Consider the following 24,593-nt stretch of genomic DNA (forward strand, 5'->3'; position numbering starts at 1 on the left):
TCATCTTCTCTCCTGGACTTGAAGTTCTGTTCAGATTCGTGTTCTGATCTTCCTGTTGATATCCATTTTGCTTGATGTAGTTTGTGACATGAGTAGAAGGGGCTCCGTCAAACTGTAAATGAGTTATCAGGTACTTTAGCACACTTATTCCCAATAAACTATTCATCTGTCCCCTAAGTAATTCATAAAATTAAGTAAATAACCATTTTTAATTCCTACATAAAACTTCTTTTGAAGTGTATACAACAAATAATGACGTCAGATCTGGTGTGAGTGACAATCATTATAGGCTGTACTAACTCCCTGATCCTCACATTTGCTAATTTATCTGTGGTTAAACCTGCCATGGACACTGGTCACCAGAGCTTTTCTTAAGCTAGATTTCTTTGAAGAGGTGCCTGCTGCATTATAACTTAGATTTTGTTTATAGCATAGTTGTTATTACTACAAAAATAAAAGATAATAGGCCCAATCTTTGCGTCCAGCTGAGTTGTGATCAATGCAAATCCTGAGGCTGGGAAGGGATGCAAAGATAGCAGCACAAGTTATGTCAGTCAACGAGCGGTGGGGCTCGGCAGCGTACCAGCCACCCACTCCATATTCTGCGGTGGTGGGGAATTTAGCTCTGTCACCTGGGGATTGCGCATGCAGGGGAAATCCTCAGGTGGCTGGTTAAGCTCGCTTTACGTCCTTTTTGCAGCATGAGAGCCCAGTGTATGGGACACTTTGCAGGTTCACCCTTGTCTCCTTCTCTACAGGAAGTTCATTAAGGATAGGACTCAATTCAGAGTGTTTGCAGTGCTATTTTGTAACAGCCATCTGTTGCTTCAGGATTAGAATCTAGTTTGTAAAAGTCATCTTAAATTACAACCCACCCAAAAAGCTGTAGAAATATTTGTACTTAACAAACATATCCTCTTGAGAGCAGGCTTGATTTGTGATGATTGTGACATAACTGTGAACGGTATTGTAGATATCTGTTGGCGTGTCTTGAGCCTCGTCTCAAAGGCAGAAAAACTGATTTCTAATCAGAGAACCTGTCAGAAGAGGCAGTTAAGAGATGTTGAAAAAGACATAGATGCACTTTTATTTTGATGGTACTTATAACTGTTGGAGAGGAGAAACAGATTTGAAGTGGGAGGCGGGGAAATGCCTTCCAATCCCATAAATCTCCGCACACCCCATGCATATTAGGAAGTCAGCAAACCACAATCAATGCACAGACTATCAGCCTGATATCAATTCCATAAAGGGATGCACCCAAGAATACCATTCAAACACTCTGAAATCATTGAGGAGAAGGAATGTTAAGGGGCAAACCACTTAGAGGACTTAGCAGTGTCCAATTCTTCCCCTCCATTTCTTCTCACCAGTCAGTCAGTGATCTAAATCCTGCTCGCCTTTCCCTTCAGGCCCCACTACAGCATGAGGCCCAAGGAAGCAAGGAGTCACATTACGTGACACACAGACTAGCCTCCCACCCCACCCCCTAAAACCCCACCACAATGGCATCTTCAATATGAGACTCCCTAGCGCAGGAGTAGGCAACCTATGGCATGTGTGCCGAAGGCAGCACGCGACTTTCAGTGGCACTCACGCTGCCCGGGTCCTGGCCACCAGTCCGGGGGGGCTCTGCATTTTAATTTAATTTTAAATGAAGCTTCTTAAACATTTTAAAAACCTTATTTACTTTACATACAACAATAGTTTAGTTACATATTATAGACTTATGGAAAGAGGCCTTCTAAAAACGTTAAAATATATTACTGGCACGCAAGACCTTAAATCAGAGTGAATAAATGAAGACTCGGCACACCACCTCTGAAAGGTTGCCGATCCCTGCCTAGTGCTTCAGAGCAGCAGCCTCATTAAATGGAGAAAAGTACTCTTTCCAGTATGGACAATGTTAAGCAGTTTATCTAGCCCCAGGGAATGCCAAAATAGGGGCCCTGTTAGCTTGGCAGTGCTCTTATTAGAAGAGTATAGACATCACTGACCTTATTGTGACTTGCAAAATAATGATAAAATTGATAGATCTCTTTGGATTTTTCAGGATGAAAAGTGCTACATGAAGTAAGAGAGGCGGAGGATTGATAAAAGGACCTGGGAGTAGCAAAACTTGGCTTCTATTCCCATGTCTGCTACTGATTCGGTTGTGTGACCTTGGGCAAGTCACTTAACTTCTCTCTGCCTCAGTTTTCTTTCTATTAAATGAGAATACTGATATCTACCCACCTTCATAAAGCATTTTAAAATCTTCAGATGGAAAACATTAAATAAATCTTAAACCCAAGATTTGCAAAACTGGGTGTCTTCATTTTAGGCTCCTAAATCATATTTAAGCAACTAAATAAATAGCCTAATTTTCAAAGTTGCTGAGCACCTGCGACAACCTTTAGAATCAATGAGTCAGCTTTAGGCTTTAGATACTGTGGTGAGAGTTGCTATATAAGTATCAAGATGAAGAAAAGTTGGAAAATTTTTGCCTAAATATTTATTATTATTTCACATTGGTAGTGGATTAATGAGTGATCATCTGAAAACTAAGTACATTGATGAGTTAGGATCTTGGGCAAAACCCAAGTAAGTTAAAACATACTAAGTAAAAACAGCAAAAAAACAGTAATGCGAATGAAGTAATGGCTAGATTTGTGTGCCAAAAGAATGGTGAAGGAGATTAAGTGGCAGTAGGAAGGTTGGTTTAAAATAATCTTAAAGGAAGCAGACATGTTAGGCTGGATACCTTTTGCTGTTTTTATTAGTAAATAAATTAGTTTATATCAATCTCATGTATAACTATATATGGTAAAAATATTTCAATTTATTAATTTAGAAGAGTGACCTAATTCAAATACTGAAGGCATTTTGGTATTGTAAATAATAAACTTCTGTACAGCAGGGTGGGCAAACTATGACCCAGGAGCCACATCTGGTCCTTCAGATGATTTAATCCGGCCCTCGAGTTCCTGCCAGGGAATGAGGTCGGGGCCTTGCTCCGCGTGGCTCCCGGAAGCGGCGACATGTTCCAGCTCTGGCTCCTATGCATAGGAGCAGCCAGGGTGCTCTGCACGGTGCCCCCGCCCTAAGCACCGCTCCTGCAGCTCCCATTGGCCAGCAAACGGGGCCAATGGGAGCTGCAGGGGCAGCGCCTGTGGATGGGGCAGCATGCAGAGCCGCCTGGCTACACCTCTGTGTAGGAGCCAGAGGGGGGGACATGCCGCTGCTTCCAGGGGCAGCTTGAGGTAAGTGGTGCTGGAGCCTGCACCCCTGACCCCATCCTGCACCCCAACTCCTTGCCCCATCCCTGATCCCCCTTCCGCCCTCCCAACCCCTTGGTCCCACCCTCCTGCACCCCAGAGCCCACACCCTCAGCCCAGAGCCTCCTCCCACACTCTGAACTCCTCATTTCTGGCCCCACCCCAGAGCCCTCACCCCCAGCCGGAGACCTCGCCCCCTCCTGCACCCAACCCCCAATTTTGTGAGCATTTATGAGCCACCATACAATTTCCCTAACCAGATATGGCCCTCGCAATAAAAAGTTTGCCCACTCCTGCTATACATGGTAGATGGGCATGCAGTGCAAGTTACAAGATACAACCCTAAAATCTTGCATTTTATATTGGATCAACCTCTAACTCCTTGCTATGTAATACATTTTTTGTCAAGTTGTAGTTTGCATGTAGGACTGTGATTCTGAAGGACTTCTTTTGTGTGTGGGGATGGGGCTGGGAGCGGGAGGGGGTAAAATTCTCCACCTTTTAATGTGAAAGTGTTGTACTTATCTGAAAAATATAAATGACAAATCCCTAAAAGCAGCATAAACACCATGCATTGGGTGCCCCTATAAACTTCCACCAGTTAGAAGGATTCTACTGGTTCTAACAGAATTCCCCATTTTAAAAATAGGGAATATCTCTAGAACTAATAGACGCAACCCAGTGGAACCTGAAATGTGCCCACTCTGCTTATTAGCACGGTTGTTACATTTGCTGGCCAACTACAAGATAGTTGGATAGGTATGAACTGTACAGGGCACAGATCATTCACAGTGGTGTGGAATTTTGCCCACGACCAGATGTTAGACAGTTAATTTTATTAAATTATTACATTGTACCTTTAGTCAGTCTGAATTAATGACCCCAAAAATAAAGCACTTGCTATTTAAGCAATTATTGTCATGATGGAAGGTAGATAAACATTTGGGGACAAACAGCCATCACTAATTCCACTGCTTTCCCTATCCTTTGACACACAAGTTGGCCATCCAGTTTGCCTATCCCTCTGGCTTGCTCTGATCTCGCCATAAAATAGAAAATGGGAGCAGTTTTTCATGGTACTTTGAAACGAAATCCTTAGTGTCCCCGCTTGGAAAATGGAATTAATGACATTGGCCTCCTTTGTAAAGCACCTCGAGATGTACTAATGAAAAGCGTGGTGGTGGTGGCGGCATTATTAATAATGGTGGAAGGATGAATGAGGTTTTCACTTAAGACATTTTTTTAATGTAAATTTTCAAAAAAAGCCCTTTTAATCCTTATCTCTTACAACCCTGTAGCATGAATTTCAAATTGGATTTGCTTTGAAATGTACAGACTGTGAGTTGTATCATGAGCTGAAGTTTAAGTATCTCTGTATACTTTGGGTATCCATCCCAACAGGGTACCTCAAACTATGGGTAGATGGTCGCTACTGAGAACACTCCTATAACTATTACATTGGCAATACCTCTAAGCCTGAGCCTAGCCATGTTTAAAATGCAAGTTCTGGGATCACTGGCATTTAGCCTACTGGTTATATTGTTTTCCCTGTCACAGTACACTAGATAGCGAGTGCATGGTCATAATATATTTGCTCCCTAAATTTGGGGAATGCTATTTTTCTCTTAATCTGAACCATGTAAAGTGCACCAATGTGTGCGTCACAAGTGGATGCAATGATGATGATACACTATGCTAAACCAAAATATCTGTCATTGCATTTGAGAGAGAAAATGTATTAATTGTTTCTGTATAATACAGTATCCATAATTCATAGACTTCAGAGATTTGGTTGCATGATCAAACATGAGTGTAATTTCTGGCACTTGTGTATGTGCAATTTGCTGCTTAGTTTAGAAATTAGGTGTATGTGAATCTTCATCCAATGACTGAATTCGTTTTCTGTTGTTAATGCTTCAGTTCATATATGTGTGGTTAATTAGGTTACTTCTTGGAGCTTAACTTTCAGACATGTTCCCCTCTCATACTAAAAAGCAGCACTCTAATTTTAGTATAAATGAAGGCATTTCATTTTAACTTTCTATCATGTTAATACACTTTGGGAATCCTAATTCACCTTGGGAATTTGCTGCCCAAGGGAGGAGATGGAGTCACACAAACAGGAAACGTCCCATTTCTTGTATTCATTTTACTGCTATTCTCAAAATAACAAAGAATGTTCACCAGTGCAGTTGAAACAATACTCTCGCCGGAGTCTGAACTAGCATGTGTGGAATCCCATTAATCGCTAATTAACTTTACTCCATCTAAGCATGTAATCCCATTTTCAGTGGAACCAAAGTGAAGAGCAATCCCAAAATGTCTCCCATGTTACAGGTCTTCCAGCTTACTTACAACAGAACAAAAACAAGCCTTTTGCTCTTTATGCTATATTGTTCCTGTATTTAAATACTGTGCACAGTTAGTCCCTTGTAACACTCACTGGTACATGGACAGTGTGTCTACTCTTATCGCAGCTTTTTGGGGAATATCAAAATGCTTTTATCAAAACGCTTTATTTTGATAAGGCCAAAGCACTTCATTTCAACTTCATTATTTCAGTGTTTTATAAAGTATAATAAAAGTTGAAACAATAAAGATGAAATGCAGGACTTTGACCATGTCAAAATAAAGCTCTTTGACAATTTTTCATTGAAAATGTTGACAAAATCAATACATTCCTCTGACACATTTTGATTTTGTGGCAGCATTTTCTGACAGAAAACTGTTCATTCAGAAAATTTTCAACCAGTTGTAAAAAATACTCTTCTTAATGCCCTCAGTTCAGATGTCTCAACAAAATGTTGTTGAAATATTCCCACATCTCCAGTAAATAAAAATTCATTAGTTCTATCTTCCTGTTGTTTACACAGATATGCTTTGCTAACTTAAAGTTGGTATCATAACCCTACTATAAATACAAACTTCTACACGAGTAAATACACAGATTAACCTTTTCTAGACACTACTTGTTGTTTAAAAACAGCAGTAACATTCCAACGCATTTAAGCATGTGCAGCGACTTGTTATTGGGACTTCCTCACTGACTATGCCATCCATCCGCTGACGCTAAGTGAATGCTTAACCACCTTTATCCTTCAGTACTGCAGCCATGGCAAAATGGATGCCAAGCCCAAAGCTGTATTTCACACCAGTGAATCTTACTGCTTAGTGGATTCCTGGCTAATACCTTTGAAGAAATTTGTTTTTTTCTGGCCACATAAGTCATTTGTATAGAAATATCTGTATCATAAATACAAGCTTAGCCTGCTGATTACAATGCTACGTGTACTGTGAATATAGTTCAGTGCCGTTTTTTCATGAGCTGCATGGGCAAAGGCTGTGTGTGTATATAAACAGACCTTTTTAAAGGAGGGGTTGCCCTTTAGATATTTGATGTGAAATGTGCTTCTTGGCTTTCGTGCAGGCTACATGTGTTTTTATGGTTCCTTCCAAGAATCCCTTTACCCATCACTGAAATGCAGCCACCTCTTGCATGTTAACACAGCAGCTATTTAACAACACCGCAAAAAGGCCTAGAAACATGAGTACTGCAGGAGTCTGCTCTTTCAGCAGTACTCACTGACCTTTTGGCCTTTCCATGAGTCCTCTTCCAGCCTGAAAGCCCTCCCAGCTACCCTCAGTGATAGTCCGCCGAGTGTGCCAGCTACAAAATCCATCCAGAGCCCAGTATGCTATCACTTTTTCCCATGGAGAAGTCTGCAGAAGTCTTCCTGAGGCCTTTGTACATCTTACAGAGCAGGCCTGTCTTGACATGTTAGATCAGAAAGTGAAGGATGCCATATCCAATTGATACTACAGAGGCAGTTTAAGTAAACAGAATGGAAATAACCAGACTGGAATTTGGCCATGATATGAAAATTAACAGCCTGTGCTTGCGAAAGTGCTATGGCATCGTTAATGACTAACCAGAATGTTCCTGACCTTGGTTTTTCATGGTATTTGAAAGACACCAGGTCCAGCAATACAGCACTCCATAGCACCATGCCAGGGCATTGGTAGAGCTTTGTATATTCTGTGCTTACAATTTTCCTCTGGAAATCCAAATTAAACCCTGCAGTTTTTTCTTCAATTTCCACTTTAAGTGTACACCAGTGTAAACCATTTATTTTAGAGTGTCTTTTGCAGACAGTGTACTGGAGACTTAAGCTCTTTATTTACTGTATCTGGAAGCCATAGTAAGCTAAGACTTCTACAGTATTTCACATTTATTTATCTGAGCCATAGCTTAGGATCAGGTGGCAGTTAAGTCACCTAAGGTTATTCAAATGCATCTAAAATGTTGCTTAATAATTCAGAACCAGTTTGCTCTGTTTAGAGTGTTAAGATTGTTTAATTCCTTTTAATTAGCCAGTTCCAACAGCAGTTTGAAGAAATGGGAGTGGGGGAAAATCTGTTTCGCCTAAAAGCTAAAATCGATTGAATCTAACCCACACTGTACTGTGCATCCAGTCAAGACAGGTGCTGATCAGGATTTCAGTAGATGTAGGGTCAGGCTGTTCCTGATCATTGCATAGGTGTACAAGGTAGGGGAGGGATCACTACCCTCCCTATGTACCTTATGTCCCTTCCAAGGGCCAGGCATGAGCACAATCCCTGGGGTCCCCCAGGAGCAATGTCCCCCAGTGCCTGTTGTAGTGGAAGCCATCCCAAAGGAGGCAGGGCCATATCTCTCCCTGCACCAGTCTATCTTAAAGTTACCTGATGAGCCACATCTTCTGGATTTCAAATATATTTTTAAGTTCACATTACTCCATTGCTGAATTTTATAAGCTATGTATGTAAATAATCCTTGGACTAATTCTGCAGTCCTAGTTAACTAACCAACCAAGTGTTCACAGAACTGTGCTACTATAACTCATGGTCCTGGAGCACGAACAAGTCGTTAAAATAAACCTCAAAAGTTGTCTGCATTTTAAGCTCTAGGACATAAATCAGTGTTTTCCCAGTACAAAAGGGCAAAATCAACTAGTGAAATAAATATTTTTCTCAAGTTTTAAGAGGCTCCTACAACTCTTTCATTTTATTGCATGGTTAATTATGCATTTCTTGTTTGTCATGATTTCTTCAAGTGGAGAAAAAATATAATTTGATCCACGTAATTTCTTCAGTAGGTTTTAATCATTCATATTTCTTACTATGTAAAATGAGAACTGCTTTTTAAAAAATAACACAGAGTTTAAAACCTAAAAGCTTTGCATTTTCCTTCATGAAACTTCCGATTGTATAGAACAAGGGTTCTCAACCTTTGTCTTTCAGAGGCCCCCCCCAAAACACATGATAAAAACGCCATGTCCTCCCTGGTTTTCTGCATATAAAAAGCCAGGGCCAGCATTAAGGGGTAGCAAGCAGGGCAACTGCCCATAGGGCGCCCAACGAAGCTAAATTGCTCTGGCTTCTGCTTCAGCCCTGGATGGCAGGGCTCAGGGCCCTGGGCTTCAGGCCTGCACAGCAGGGCTTAGGCTTTCTGTCCTGGGTCCCAGTGAGTCTAACACTGGTCCCGCTTGGTGGACCCCTGAAAACTGCTCGTGGCCTCCCAAGGGGCCCCAGACCCGTGGTTGAGAACCATTGGTATAGGAGGTTGTGTGTCATCCTTTGCAAACTGCAGAACCATTCAGAGCAATAGAACTGCTAGGGGCACATGTTTATCAACCACTGATCTAGACTTTCCAAACACCTGTACAGAAGGCCACACCCACCTAACAATCATGCAGTTCCTCTCCCTACATCAGCTGGATCAGTCACTGAAGCCATCACTTTCTGTCTTTAACACACATTTCTTCTCTTTTCCATTATATAATACTAGTTTTATCTGTCCAATTAGCTACGTTTAGTGTCATTTATATTCACTTATTGTAGTTTAGTCAGCTGTTGATGCTCATCTTTGGAACCACTCAAAGGCTTTGCATGGAGAAGTGTATTAGATTTAAAAAAATGAGCTTTGTGTATTACCAAGCTGTCTATAACTGACTGACTGTGTTCAGTTTCTCTGTGAAGGACACTGTTCTTTTGATTGTTCAGCCTAATGGCTTTTAAGCCCTGCCTTATCCTCAAGCTTGAGCACAGGCCTAAGGAGACTAAATTCAGGTGAACAAGACTATTTATAATCATGGTCAGAACATTCAAATCTGTGTTCAAGTCACATGTTACTGTGATGGTTTTACTCCTTTTAATTGTTCTATTGCTCACAAAGCATGAGATGCAGCCTCTTTCAGTGAGAACCTGCAAAGACTGGGTGAAATTCTGGCCCCATTGAAGTCAGCCTAGCAGTTTTGCCATTATCTTGTTACCGATAAGTTACTTCCGTATTTACTATGGTCAGAATTTTTGTGGGTGAATGTTAGAATGATTCTGGCTTTTCAGCAAAATTTTTGTTAACATTTCCATCCTGGAAAATAAAATTTGTTATAGCAGTTCAGACTTGGTGTCCTAGCATCAGCAGTGGCTGATAACCAGAATCTTAGAGGAAGGTGGAATATCCCTCATGCTTCTAGCCATCTATGCAAAGCTGTATGTGGACAAGACAAAACAAGGAGAGAATTCCCTCCTGACCCCCGGAGCCAGACATTTTGAAAAATTGGTCTACAGAATCTGACTGTGTAGATCAGAGTTTCTGAAAGTATTGGGTTGACCTCTGTGTGAAATCTCTAAATAATTCCAGGAGACTTTAAGCCAGGCCAGTGAAGAAAAGGTAAATTATTTCTGTTTTTACATAAGACTTACCAAAGCCAGAATACAGTACTGACTAATCAATACTGAATACTAACCTTCAGTTGATTCATTCTGAGTTGAGAAGTCCAAGGGGGGAATGAGCAAACAAGCAAGAATACTTCCACTGTCTACAGGATTAAAATATTCTGCCCACATGCACCATTCCCTGCCCTCTTACCCCACAGCACCCTATTTTAGAAGATGTTTGCTTCAGGGGAGCGCCAAGTACATTATCTGATTGCAGAGGGAAGTATACTGTAGTGAAACTGGGAAACTCTGCTTTAGATTATAGCACTCTCCAGTCTAAACTGGCCCTTTCTAAACTTATGTCTATATTCAAACTGAGGATGTAATTTCCAGCTCTTGTAGATGTACATGCGCTAGCTATAATCGAGCTAACGTGCTAACAGACGACTAGCTGTGGCAGCAAGATGGGCTATCCACTTGATCGCATACCTAAGGTCCTGGGCGGGACTGTGCTTAGGGCGGCTAGGTGGTCCCACCACCAGTGCCATGGTGGATGTGCTGCTGTTTTTAGCAAGCTGGCTTGATCAGAGCAGTATGCATACATCCACTCAAGCTGGAAATTACACCTCTAGCTCGAATGTAGACATACCTTAAGACACTTTTTATTTTTCAACCTGTGGTTCATACTTAACATTCATTCTGTACATTTTTGCACACAGGAAAAAAATGTTGCATCAAAACACCCATACAGAGCCTTGGTAACATTGACATTAAAAATGCATTATCTGGTTACTAGATCATGAAATGATCTCCTGTTGTTTTGATAACTGGATAAGTAAATACATCAAACTAAATTGCAAAAGCAGTCCTGTGTACGTTATTGATTCTATCTATTGGTCATGTTTTTATACAGTGCTCATCACTCTCCTGCCTGAGACCTTCATCGTTTGCACTTGTGTTAAAAACCCTTTTGGATTTTTGTTCTATACAATTGTAATTAAATGCATATATATCCCATTACTGACTAGTACTTTCTCACCAATCTACATCTAGTAGTCTATGCAGAAGCACTGTATTTTGCTAAGAGTGTCATCTGGTGGAGCTCTCATAGTGCTTGCGAGTCTTGATTGGATAGTCATCAGGTTTGTTTAGCTGCTGGTGGAAACTTCTGTGACACAGGGGAGTGCTTGCTCTTCCTGAAAGGAAATGTTATTGCTGAGAATTCGAATTTGGTCAAAATAAAAGTATTGGAGCAGTGCAGAGATGGTATTCAGCATCCAGAGAGGGATGGTATAGCACACATTGAGCTTCAGCATCCCCTGGTGACTGATGCAGAGCAACATTCCTGTCTTTCTAATGACTACCTGCCTTTCTAGTTGCAATGGGGTGGTGGGGGATGCTGGCTGCTGCCAATGAGGAGGAGAGGTAATGAGGTTATGTGAAGAAAAGGTTGGCATATATTGAAGCATTAGAGGAACAACCTGTTTTTTATCCCTTGGCCCCTCCTTCAAAAGGATGGGTGAAATCCTTAAAACCCTGTACAGGTGAGTCTCATCTTACTCGCATTTAACATGCGCAAATTCAGCTTTGCGCAGCAAAAACAAAAAACAAAAAAAGAGAAAAATAAAAATTTAAATACTGTACCTGTAGTGCGGGCGATTCCGCCCGCCATTACACTCAATGTAATTTTGACTATACGCGATTTTCGCTTTACGTGCTGACAGCGGAACGAACGTAACCTCAGCGTAAGTCATTGTCTTAGGGAGGTCCAACAAGATATGGGAAGTTTTATGACCTCTTGTCTTTCCCACACAAAAAGGGCAATAATTAAAATTCACTGGGGGGTCTAACTTAACCTGTAAAAGCAAGGAAGTATTATTTATTACATTATTACCCAAAATTACCCTTCTCCTAAAGATCTTACAATCTAAGAGAACCAATAGATACAACATGCAAGCAAATTAGTCAAGATGGTGATTGGCCACATCTCGAAAGCTCCTTTGTATGTTTGTTTGGTTTATTATAGGTGGGGCTGGTAGCACCACCTAATGCTAAGGTTGTCCAACCTGTTTTCAGATGCTTATAACTAGACTAAGCTTTTGACTGCTCACACTGAAATTTTCCATGCCGGGCATCTGTCTCAGGCAGAAATTTTCAGCCAAACGGTTCAACCCTTTACAAGAACAAGGCTAAGGAAAATACATAGTTTTGCACATGTTAAAAATTTCTGATGACCTTTTCTTTGAAAAGCTCCAGTGCCTACATGCTGTGGACTTGAAATTTGGCAGGATGGTAGCCTTTGTGTCAGAGATGTACATTTCTTTTGCTGTCCCTGCAAAAATCTGCCCAAATTTGACCAAGTTATAAGTCTTTGAAAAATTGCAGTTTACATGTACTCAATAGAGATTTGTTTGAGCTATAGTACGATTCCAAGATTGTCACTCTGAAGCCTAGAATGTCTATTGAGTCAGTGTGAAGCAACAGAAACAGCTAAAATCATGGCTGAAACTGCTTTTTCTTCAGAGTATCAGCAGGTTCAGTCAGCACTAGGATTTGCACTAGGATCTGTCACTGTCAAATTTTTAACCTTCGCCTTTTGACTTTACACCCATAAGCTGTACAGATACATTTAGGCATATATCTATGCAGTGCAAAGAGTCCTTGACCATTGTGATACCAGAGGTAACTCAACAAATCACCACGCTTACTCTACAGCTAATTTACATGCATCAGTTTCATTAGTTGTGAGGGAGACTGTACAGATGGTGATTACTTGGCCCAGCTGTTCTATTATTAAATCCCCTGAAGGTTCCAGCTGCACTGTGTATGCTCCAGCCTGGGAAGAGCAGGACTTCCCCTGCAGTTGCAGCTCTGGGCTGCTGTGGGCCAGCCCAGGTCCAAGCACCTAACCCACATCTACATTATCGGCAAAATCGGCACTGCGCAATTGATGCAGCAGTGTCGATTTAGTGGGTCTGTTGAAGACATGTAAGTCGATGGGAGAGCGCTCTCCCATTGACATCTGTACTCCACCTTCCTGAGAGACAGAAGCTATGTTGACGGGAGAGCATCTCCCATCAACGTAGCTTGGTGCAGACGCTCATGTAAATCGACCCAAATTACATCGACTTCAGTTACGTAATTTACATAACTGAACTAGCATAATTTAGGTTGATTTACAGCATTAGTGTACACCAGCCCTGAGAGCGGTCTTTCCTCTGCTCTCAGTGACACCCCTGGCAGTATAGAGGAGGGAGCTGCCCAGTTCTAATGCAGAGGGGACAAAGGCTGGACCTGCTTGGGGGATTAGATTGGGGAAAGGAGTATGGGGAGGGGAAGGAAGAACGGGGTTGGAGGTTGCCAGGTTGGGGAGAGGGAAGCTAGAACTGGCAGTTGGGTTGGGAGGCTGGGTAAGACGGAGACTTGGGGGTGGAGGGCAATTGGCTGGGCCAGGAGACTGGAGGCTAGGGATGGAAATGGGGGAAGCAGAAGTCAGTAGTTGAGGGAAAGGTGAAGATCAGATGAGGAGAATTGGGACTGGCTGGATGAAGAGACTGGGACAAGGAGCTGCGGGGAAGGGGGTGGGGGGAAATATACTGAGTGAGGTGCCCAGGGAGAGAAATTGGGACTTGAAGCCAGTGGGGATGGGAAATTAGGGTTCTGGGGTGACTGGAGACCAGTCTCCAGGGGAATGGAGACACAAAATAGATGAGGATCTGGGTAGAACTGGGACTGGCTGGGCAAGGGCACTGGTGACGAGCTGGTGGGGACTGGGAGTGGGATGGAGAATCCCAAAATATGAGATTGGGACTTGCTGAACAAGGAGATTGAGAATGACTGGGATAAGAGCCAGTTGTGGGGGAGAGACTTGATTGGGACTGGGACACTGAGGGGATGAGGCAGAAAGAGCCATACTTGGGGAGAATGGGCAGAAGAGTCTGCCCACTAGAGCACGCTCCTTCCTTCCCTGTATCCAACCTTGCTTCTTATCCAAATCTGTCTGTAGACTGAGTGCCATGGCAGTGGCATAATGCACACTCATCTCTCCCCACCTCCAGCCCCCTCCAAACATTCAAGGTGAAGGTATTCGCTCTCTGACCTCTAGTGATAAAGATTCAAAATCTGGCTCATTAAATGCCATCAGATCAATAGGCTGGTTTCTGTCATTTATAATTGTAATATATGTTGTTGTTAGTCACAACCATGGACGAAACACTACCCATATCTCACCATGTACAGTATCACTTGGATCATTCTTACTGTACATTATACTTTTATGCAAGATTAAACATTATACAAAATTAAACACTACATACTATAATTCTCACTACATGTAGTCCAAATGAAATCAGTGGTGCAAGAATTCCATTCAGTTTAGTACAAGAATTCCATTCAGTTCAGTGCAATAGGCATCGTAAAAGAAAGAGTCATACTCTGTGAATCTGCTTCCTAAACTTCTCCCAGAACTTTGTGCAGTCTGTAACACACACAGGCTAATAGTTCGTTCTAACTATTCTGCAACAATCTACACAATGTAATGATGTAATAAAGGGCAGGAGGGTGAGATCTAGAAGTTAGAGCAAGGGCATGGGAGCTCAGTACTCCTGAGCAGACCTGGGTGAAATATTTCAGGTGAATATTTTATTCAACAAAAAATGCAGTTTCAATCGACCCAAAACTATTTGTGAATTTGACGTGAATAGTTTCAACTATTCACAAAACAGTCAGAAGAGGCGGTGCTGCTGCTGCCCCCCTGGCACTTCTCCAATCATCTTTAGCCCAGTGATTAAGGCACTCACCTGGGATGACACAGGTTCAAATTCTTGCTCTGGAACTGACCTAAAACAGGCCTTTTCTATTCGCCAAAACTTTTGAAAAAATTCAGATTTATTTCAACTCAGACCAATTATATTTTCCCCCCAGAACTGCCACTGAACTGAAAACTCAGTTATTCACCCAGTACTAGTCCTGGGTTCCGTTCCCAACTCTGCTGCTGACTCACTGTATATCCTTTGCCAAGTGACATCATCTCTCTATGCTACAGTTTACCCATCTGTCAAGTAAGGATAATACCTAATTCACAACAGCTATTTTAATGTTTGTAAAGTACCTTTAGATCCTTGGGTAAAAGTTACGATGTAAATGCAAACTCTTATTATTAACATGTTTAATTTGCTCTGTCCAAAGTTGCTGAAAGCCACATATGTTGCAGTAGAACTTGCTCTAAGAATGAGATATAGCAATACACGACTGCATGAAACGATAAAACTTGCTGATGCCATTTGGATATGTTTGGTTTTATTTTTTAAAAAATACTAAAAGATCTAAGGACATCAAACACTCTGAGCAGGTCTAACACTGTTTTGCAGTGCAGTAGAACCTCAGCCTTACGAACACCTTGGGAATGGAGGTTATTTGTAACTCTGAAATGTTCATAACTGAACAAAACGTTATGGTGGTTCTTTCAAAAGTTTACAACTGAACATGGACTTCATACAGTTTTGAAACTTTACTCTGAAGAAGAAAAATGCTGTTTTCCCTTTATTTTTGTAGTAGTTTAACACAGTACTGTATGGTATTTGCTTTTTTTTTTTGTCTGCTGCTGCCTGATTGCCTAAAGGTTTGTGGTTGACTGGTCAGTTTGTAACTCTGATGTGCGTAACCCTGAGGTTATACTGTATTGCCAACTCCAGCTGTTAAAAAGTCATGAGCCAGGTCCCAAAAACTCATGAGATTTGTTCAAAAATCAAGACCTGTTTAAAAATAATAAATATGTGGTTCCTTTTATTTGGATTCTGGTGTTGCAGCAGTTAGGGTTTACATGGTCAACATTTTCTCTGCAACTACAAGGGCTAGAAACTTACTTTTTTAAAAAATAAAATTGAAAGTGAGATTTTCAAGTAATCATATGGCCCCAGCAGCTGAGGCTGAAAGAAAAGTCCCAAATATCACAAAACTCGCTATCAAATTGAAAAACTGAACAACACTGGGTTTTGGTTTATTGTTATTATGTGTTGTACTCTTGTGCTCTGTTGGTGTGCTCAGCTTTGTACAAAAGACAGAGGAGGACGTGGTCTCTGCCTCACTTAGCTTACAATCTAGACAGACAGGTAGTAATATGTCAGGCACATATGGCCTGGAGAAACAGGATCTATGGGCAGATTCTCAGCTGGTGTAAATTGTCATAGCTCCACTGAAGTCAGTTTTTACCAGAAATCTATATGGATTTTTTTTGGGGGGGGGAGGAAGGGAGAGGAATTAGGAGTGTGGGGGTCAGGCTATAGCATATCTTTTTTGGATATGTTAATATTGGTTATTGGATTAAATATACATCTTTGAAGAAGTGTGTTGGATCTAAAATTTTGTTTTTAGACGTATCCAGAAGTTGGATACATATAGGGTATAGTAGCTCAGTGACTCACTGTTTCTGGATTAAAGCTCTTCATTGTGAACAAGATGTGTAATGTTTTATTTGCCACGTTTTGCTAACTATGATATAATATAGTTCCTTATTTGTTAACATGACAGATGTCTTTCATTCGAATTAAAAGTATTTTCTGGCGAATTCAGCTAACCCAGATCGAATTGCATTTATTTCTGTAAAAGTACACACACTTTATTTGTGCCCACAGTTGAACCTATTATCCAGATAACCCTTTTACACACAGAGATTATTATTTTAACAGGTAGAAAGGAGTCACTGTATTTGTTTGTGTCAGAGTGAAAATATAGTTTTTTAAACAGATTTAGTCCTTTACCAGGTGTGCATTTAAGTAATTTTCACTGCATTTATACTTAGGGGGATTAGGAAAGAGAGTAAAAGAACTCTTTGTGCATTTGATTCATGAAATGTATTCATGCGTGTGTAAGTAGAAGAGAGATTTGTGCTACTCAAGAATCGGATCCTTGTCCTAGGGTGTAAAGGGAGGTGAAGGGTGTGATATTTGCTGCTCAAGTACGTGTTATAATAATTGTATATTCAGTTCATTATTTTTAAATGACCTTCCTGGGCATTAAGCCATTTTTTTTTCTTATCTCTTCCCTGCAGGGTTAGGGTGGGTAAGAAACCATACCTTGTAAACAGTAAAATTGCAGCTGTACAGGATGCGAATGTGTAGGAGCAGTACACGTAGGTCAGTTCAGGTGAGCATGCCAATGCTGCAGAAAATGAGTTTGGAAGGAAAAACTTTTTTTTTTTTTTTTTTTGCTATAAAAAGATATTAAACTGTATAGAATATAAAACACACCAAAGAAAGTTATTTCCATAGAATATCATAAGCTTGAGCACTTTACTGAGCATGTTGTTATACTTTAAGATGTACTTTGAGCTCCCATCACCTTCTCCCATTTTATGTGTGGCGTCCCAACGAACACTAAGCCATTGGCATTGTGTCAAATATGGAACCTTGATGGAGCATGAAGTCAGCTGACAGGGCCTTTTATATGATATATAAAAGGTTGCTCTTGTTTTATATCCCTTGGAATATAGAATAATTAAAACTTTGCAAAACCACCACGTTATTTAAAAAGACATTTACCTGACTTCTTCAGTGGGTCAACTCCATGCCCGATTTGCCTTTGTAACCATGGGATAAGTGCAGGGACGGCTCCAGGCACCAGCACACCAAGTGCATGCCTTGGGTGGCAAGCCCCGGGAGGCTCTCTGCCGGTCACCGCGAGGGCGGCAGGCAGGCTGCCTTCGGCGGTATGCCTGCGAAGGGTCCGCTGGTCCTGCGGCTTCGGCGGACCTCCCACAGGCGTGCCACCGAATCCGTGGGACTGGGGACCTCTCGCAGGCAAGCCGCCGAAGGCAGCCTGCCTACCATGCTTGGGGTGGCAAAATACCTAGAGCCGCTGCTGGATAAGTGGGGCATCATTTGAGTGACTGGTGTGGAACTAGATTTCACGGGATCTGAGAATAAAAAGAAAAAAGCAAGTCTTAAACAAATGTACTGAATGCCTCATTTGAGGGGAAATTTGTAAACAGTAAGGTATTTCCGTGTGTGCTGAACCTTAAGTGCCTGAGTCTCATTGAGAGCAATGGGACTACTTGGGTGCTTAGGGTTAAGCACATGCTTAAGTTCTTCCCTAAATTGGGGCCATGATGTGCAAGTTACCTTTAGATTATAAACAGGATTTCTGAACTCATTTTCTGTTCAGTTTAACATATGTAGTACACAATAGTCTTCAGATGTATATATTACACATACGCACACACAAGCATGATGAATGAAAGACATTACATTAAAGCAAAGTTTTAGAAATGCCAGATTTTATTTTAATGTCATATTAATGTAACAGATTATAAATTGAATATGAAGAATTTTTCAGTCTTTGGAATTACACTGTGAAATAGCTATATAAATCTGGCTAAGCAGAATAAATCTCACTAGAAAGTGGGGTGGAGAAACCTGTGTTAGTGACATTTCTTACAGGGCCTTTAATTTTTGTTGTATACAACTCTCTTGGTTTCTAATGTTAAAGATATTTTAAGTTACAAGGTGCTTTAGTTTAGTCCTGTATTTAATCATTTATTCACCAGTTGAAGCATTTCTTTTGGTCAGAGGTGTGTTCACTAATGAAGCTTCTGTTCTTTTTGGTAAACAACATATTTACAAACCACAAATAACAAAGTAGAAGCTGCAGTAGGTTATGGCGTGATAATTAAGTACAATGGCGACCCATATGAACAGAAAATGCCAAGGAGCTAAAACAAAGCAACAGCAGCTTTGTTTGTTGACAGATGTAGGAGCCATATTGTTAGTTAATTGGGTAATGGTGTAAACATTTGCAAACTCTGCTGTCCCTCAGTGAATTAAAAACCAGCACACGGAAATCAAGGGTGAAAAGTGGCGCAGGCTTCTTACTGCAGGTACTCAATGTTGCTTTTAACTAACTTCCCACATATAAAGAAATTGAGAAAAGGACATCGCTCATAGTTGTTATTAAGGTAACTGAAGTTTGCAAACCCAAGAGTTTTGATTAGGATGTGTATCATTAATTACACTCAAGTGAATAATAGGTTTCCATCTGGTTACAGTCTGGAGGATAGTGTTCCTTAACCCAGTGCTGCGTTTCAAATCCGTTTTTGCCTGATACAAACAAATCTCTCTCTCCACCTATGTTTTCTTGCTTTTGCAATAAAGGGGTTGTGGGATTTGAAATGAGAGAGGATCTAATTAGATACAGGTTTAAACTGAACAGAGAAATAAAATTGCTTCTCTCAGGTGCACTGTACCTCTTAGGCTGAGAATTATAAAGTTCCCTATATACTTCGCTTTCAGTGCCTAAATGCAATGGACTGTAGCAGTAAAATATTAAAGCATTAAAAATGCAACAAAGGTACTTAATTAGTATACTTCTGTAATCACAAACTTTAAACGCACTACTTTGGCTGTTTTTTACATAACAGGTTTGCTTTATAAGATAACCTTTCAATAATTTAAGCAGCATCTGTGCAGGAATGCATAATTGGAGTGTAGATAATAAGAATCTAAAATGAATTTTAATGGTCTGGTGTCTGTTCATACTATTTTTCTTCTCTACCATTCACAGATAACTCACTGTGGTATCTAAAACATAAGAAAATATATCTCAGCATTGGGAATTTTTTAAGTTCCATTACATTCATCAAGGTGAATGAGATTGATTTTAAATCTTAGAGAATGTGCTTAAAGAAGTGATAAGCACATTTTTTTAAAATGTAAAAATAGTTAATTATCTGCAATTGCACAATAAAACAGTGACAATAAAGTTTTTTTTTAATAAATGCTATAAAATTAAACGGATACATCAAAGTTGGTAGGTACAATATTTTACTACTTTAAAAAAAATCTGTTTTCTTAATCCAGTCTTTGATATTTTGAAAACAGAATTTTCAGTACAGTTTTTAATTGCATTTTAAAACTTCTAGTATACCAAGATTGATAAGAGAGACATACCATACCCAAACTGCATTCAAAGCAGACATGAAAATTAAATACACTAGATGTTAATTATAGTAATTTCTAATACCTGACATACTTGGGACCCTAATATGTCACTGATTCTTTTTTTTAAGCATTGATTTCTGTTAAAAGTACTCCTTAATAAACAGTGGCATGATACGGTCATAGGTAAAACACTTTTTGCTTCTAAATAAGGCTTCCTGTATGCATTTGTCATTGCTGTTTTAGCATAATGCTAATAATACAGTACTCCTGAGCATACCCTCAATAACAAACCAGTGTGCATGTGCAAAGAAAGAAGTAAAAAATGGGTTAGCAAACAGAACTAAAGTTCAAACTATTAATGAATTGTTTCAAACAAAGTAAAAAGTAGTGTTTGTCCATTTAAATGCCACAGTGGTGTTATACAAATCTGCATGTTACAACATACAAATGTTTGATTCAGAAGGCTGGGCTCTCCTCTCCACTATTTTGTGTATGTGAAACACTTCAGTAGGAGGTATTTGTTGGTAAACTTCCATAGCTCTAGAAACTGAGCCTAAATACATGGATCAAGCCCATATGTAGGACAGTTTCCAAAGCACTTGAGCACGTACTACATTTCAGTAAAGCACTTAAGTACATGCTTAAGTTTCACTGAAGTTACTTCAGTGGGGCTTGAATGCTTTGTTGAACAGGGGTGAGATTACTCACAATTTAAAGTGAAAGCCAGTTGTAGTTGAAGGTGCTCAAAGCCTTAAGAGCCAATTTTTAAAGGCTTTTAGGAACCTAAAGATGCAAATAGGTGCATAGTGGGGTTTTCAGAAGCACTCAGGCACCTAATTCCCAGTGATCTGCTTAGCTCAATGCCGAGGTGTGACAATCCCACTATGTGCCTATCTGCATCTTTAGTTCCTAAATGCCGTTAAAAATCTGGCCCTTAATGCTTTGCTGAACCAGGGCTCAAATGAATAAAATATAAAACCAGTCCTACATTCCTGCACACTGAAATCTCCCCTTGAAGTAAGTGGGCATTTAGGATGCACGTGAGCTTGTAGACTTTTTGAGTCTCTCATCTTCATCTCCAGTATTCCAGTAATCCTTTCAGAACGACATCCACTGTGACAAAAACAGATATCTTCATCCTGAAGATGAGGGAAAGTAAACAACTTTCCTCTGAGCAAATGTATAGCATCTGTTGAATCTGTTCTTTCACCAATGTACTGGGAATGCACAGAGCTCCCATTAGCACTAATGGGAATTATCTTTGTGAATCCCCCAGTCAGAAATCAAAACTGCTCCCCAATGAACATTAATCTATACTCCTGAAAATATACAGTTCAAAGGAAATCTACTTATATAAGTCTTTTCAGATTTCTTTTTTATCTTTACAGGTGACGCAGTTGGATCCAGATAAATCATTACTGGAGGTAAAACTGTATCCTCAAGAAACCCTTTTCCTAGAGGCAAAAGAATAGATCAAAACAGATTGCAGGACTCGTAATCCTTTGGTAAGACAGAGGCACAGCATTGGGAGAAAAGCTTCTAGCAAATCCATCTTCTACTATCATCCAATTCAATGCAGTGTCACAACTCTGCCTCTGGCAAGAATCCTGAAAAAAGAATAAAACTAGCTACTAAAAGTTTCACATAGATGAGTATGTTTCCAACCTCGTTTAAATGAGCAGAGGATAATATTCTGTTATGAACACTGAACATTATGATTCTGTTGCTCACTTCTCATCTGGCTTTTGTTATAATTAATGCACTGTTAAAATGTGAGTGATTGTTAAGTAGAATTTTTACTCCTCCAATGCCCCTTTTTCACCAAGAAATCTTGGACATTTCTGCCTGTACTTTTGACACTAGAATGCTGTATATTTGATATCTCGCTGAGCCAGCACCCTCATATATATGCATTTTATTCTGTGTTTGAATTTCTACTTTGCCACCTAATTTGAAAAGGCAGAAAAAATTAAATGGGACATTCTCAGACATGGAAATTTAACAGTATTATAGTAGAAAGCATATAATTTTTGTTGGTACTTTCTGACTTCTTTGATAAGATGTAAGGTTTTGTTTGAAGAATATAGTTTGACATATATGCAAGATATTTATTTACTGGTTCTGCTTTGGGTCTCGATTCTAATTCAGTTTCGGAAGTATTTTCCATTACATTGCAGTGTGTGAAACTGCTTATTGCATGATGTGAATATTTAAATAATGTTAGAAATGGGCCAGTACCAGAAACCTGGTATCTTGCCAACACTTCAGGAATCAGCTGATATTGAATATCAGCTGTTAAAAATCTTTCAAATACCAGATACAAAAGTTCTCTATTCCTCATTGTGGAAGAAATGGTAGTTCCCATTTTTGCATTTTTCCTTCTTTCTGGCACTTGTTTGTATCCTATTACTCTGCTGTTTTTAAAGCACCTTGTTTGTTTCACCAAATGATAAATATCTAAAGAGATGGTGTAATAAGAAATCTGCCTTATTATTGCACACTTTTTTGACATTTTAACAAGAGATTACTGATCCCGTCTCAGATTAACAAATTCTAGTTCCATTGTCTGAAACGTAGGCACCAACTCTCTGGTATCTGATATGGACAAAATTTGGTACCTTATGTACCTAAACCATAGAATGAGCATACTGAAGGTTCAGACCATAACATACACTTGATGCCTAAACCTGCATCAAAACACTTTTGATCTGCTTTTTGTTTTATTCCTGGGCTTACTGTATCGTGCACAGGGGCACTACAGAAACATCAGCTGCTAATCAAACTACTTGGAATATTATTTTTCATATTTTGTTTATACGTAACTCATGTTCTTTCCCATAGCAGATCGAATCCCAATTTGAACATTTTATACTAATCAGAAACTAACTTCAGTCTTTTTTTCCCCCCCTTTTGGAGGAATGGAGATATAAAAGTAATGTATGACTATTATTAGGGTGTTAGTAAAGCTGATATATTGTTACCTACCAAAAAATGCAAACTTCAGAGTGGGGAAAGCCTTACTGTATCTTTATGATAATTCTGTAATTAATAATACACACAGAACATACTTTTAGAAGTGATGTATTCATGACAAGCTAAAGGTTTGGATGTATAAGCAAATTTTAATCATCTGCAGTCCACGACACACACAATAGCAGCCAAATGAAAGGCAAATGTAAATGTAATGGAGAGCTAAATGCAGACACTTCCCTCTAAACCTTTGTACTGCTTCACGAGAAAAGCAAAACAAAACAAAAAAGCAGACACTACATCTATTAAATCTAAATTTAACACAGGTTGCAAACTGGGGTGACATTGTTTGCACAATCACAGTAACTTACACAGCAGACCTTTCAAAGTAATGCTTTAGCTCCCCCCTTCTCCCTCGATTAGCTCGTCATTGTTAAATTGGCTATTAAAGAAAGGAGTTGCTGAAATATTGCTGCACGTAGCAGAGTGACCTTTCAGTTAACTTTTTATATTTAATCTGTTCTGTTTAACTTTTGTTTGATCTCATCATGCTGTTTTCTTTCACTCAACTTTATTTCTGTATTTTGACTATATATTCTTTGATACTAATTTCATAAAGTTATTAAATGTGGCTTGAATATTTGGTTGAATCTGTTGAAGTCAATGCTCCTGGTTTTTTTTTCCTAACATTTGTTTTGAGAATTTCTTCTCATTTTATTCATACCACAAAATACACTGGCATCATCAAAATGTGGTGGTGATAATTAAATGTGGTGGTAATGCAGCCCTCTTCTGGTATATAAAACATCATCCTGAAAGAATGCAAACAAATATATCTATTTCAACAAAATGTTTATGATTTTGGTTCTAAGAGACATTGGGCCTCATGTTGAGAAGCAGCCTCCTGGGTTTGAGACCCCTTTCCAGATTAGGCCCATTATGTAAATTGATCCAGTGTGAAAACATGAATATCCTATGCATGATTTTCTGCTGTCCTAAACTAACCATAGTATTCACATCATCTGCTCTGCTGGTGCGGTTAATTCACCAATCATTATTCAGACTAATTTTGTTATGCAACATTACCTAAAACTGTTACACTGTACTATGGAGCATATCTCTGATTCTGTTTTTATATCTTCAGCTGCCTCATATTAATGGGTTATCATTAATATTAAATCTTAACGAATTATTGTTAGTTAATGGAATCCTGTAATAAAATCTTGGCTTTAACTATTAACCCTCTAAACATTATGGTGAAGGTGGAGCTCTCTCTGCGGCTTCTGAGGAAACTTCCTACTTTTGGCATTGCTGTTCTAATCACATTAGAGATATGCAAAAGCCAAGTGTTTCATCTGTATTCGCTTCATCTGCACTCTTAAATTTAGTGAGGGTGGTTTTTTTATAAAACTATTTTTTCTTAATGTAGCAGAACAGGCTTTTGGCTTTCATAAACTGTACCTTTTCCTTGACATTAGAAACATAAAATAAATTTGTAGTTACAATAATGTTTCTATTAAAATGTACTTGATCTGTGTTTAAAACATCATATGCTTTCACTATTCCTATCTGTGTGGGAGAGACACATAGTTACCTAGTCTATATACCTGAGATAAATTTTGCAGAGATTATATAGCATCTGAGAATTACACAGTGAATTCTTAGTTACTGTTAATTGTTCTTACTTTGGTTTTGGTTTTGACCAGCGTCAGCAATTAGCGTGAGACTCTTTCGT

The 24,593-nt window shown here is 39.6% G+C and overlaps 1 protein-coding gene across 3 annotated transcripts in view; it reads left to right on the forward strand.

The window, feature by feature from the left end:
- FAF1 (Fas associated factor 1) overlaps positions 1-24,366 on the forward strand; it is a 318,043-nt gene extending 293,677 nt beyond the window's left edge. For 2 of the 3 annotated variants that reach the window (XM_050961673.1, XM_050961674.1), the window contains one exon: positions 21,277-24,366. In XM_050961673.1, coding sequence (XP_050817630.1) covers positions 21,277-21,360 — 84 coding nt within the window. In that variant the 3' untranslated portion in view covers positions 21,361-24,366. Of the gene's footprint in view, positions 1-17,004; positions 17,083-21,276 lie in introns of those variants that run through there. The other variant, XM_050961675.1, reaches the window with a different exon arrangement.
- Positions 24,367-24,593: the final 227 nt, after the last annotated feature.

Source organism: Gopherus flavomarginatus, chromosome 7, assembly GCF_025201925.1.
Source record: "Gopherus flavomarginatus isolate rGopFla2 chromosome 7, rGopFla2.mat.asm, whole genome shotgun sequence".
In the NCBI taxonomy this organism is placed as follows: Eukaryota; Metazoa; Chordata; order Testudines; family Testudinidae; genus Gopherus; species Gopherus flavomarginatus.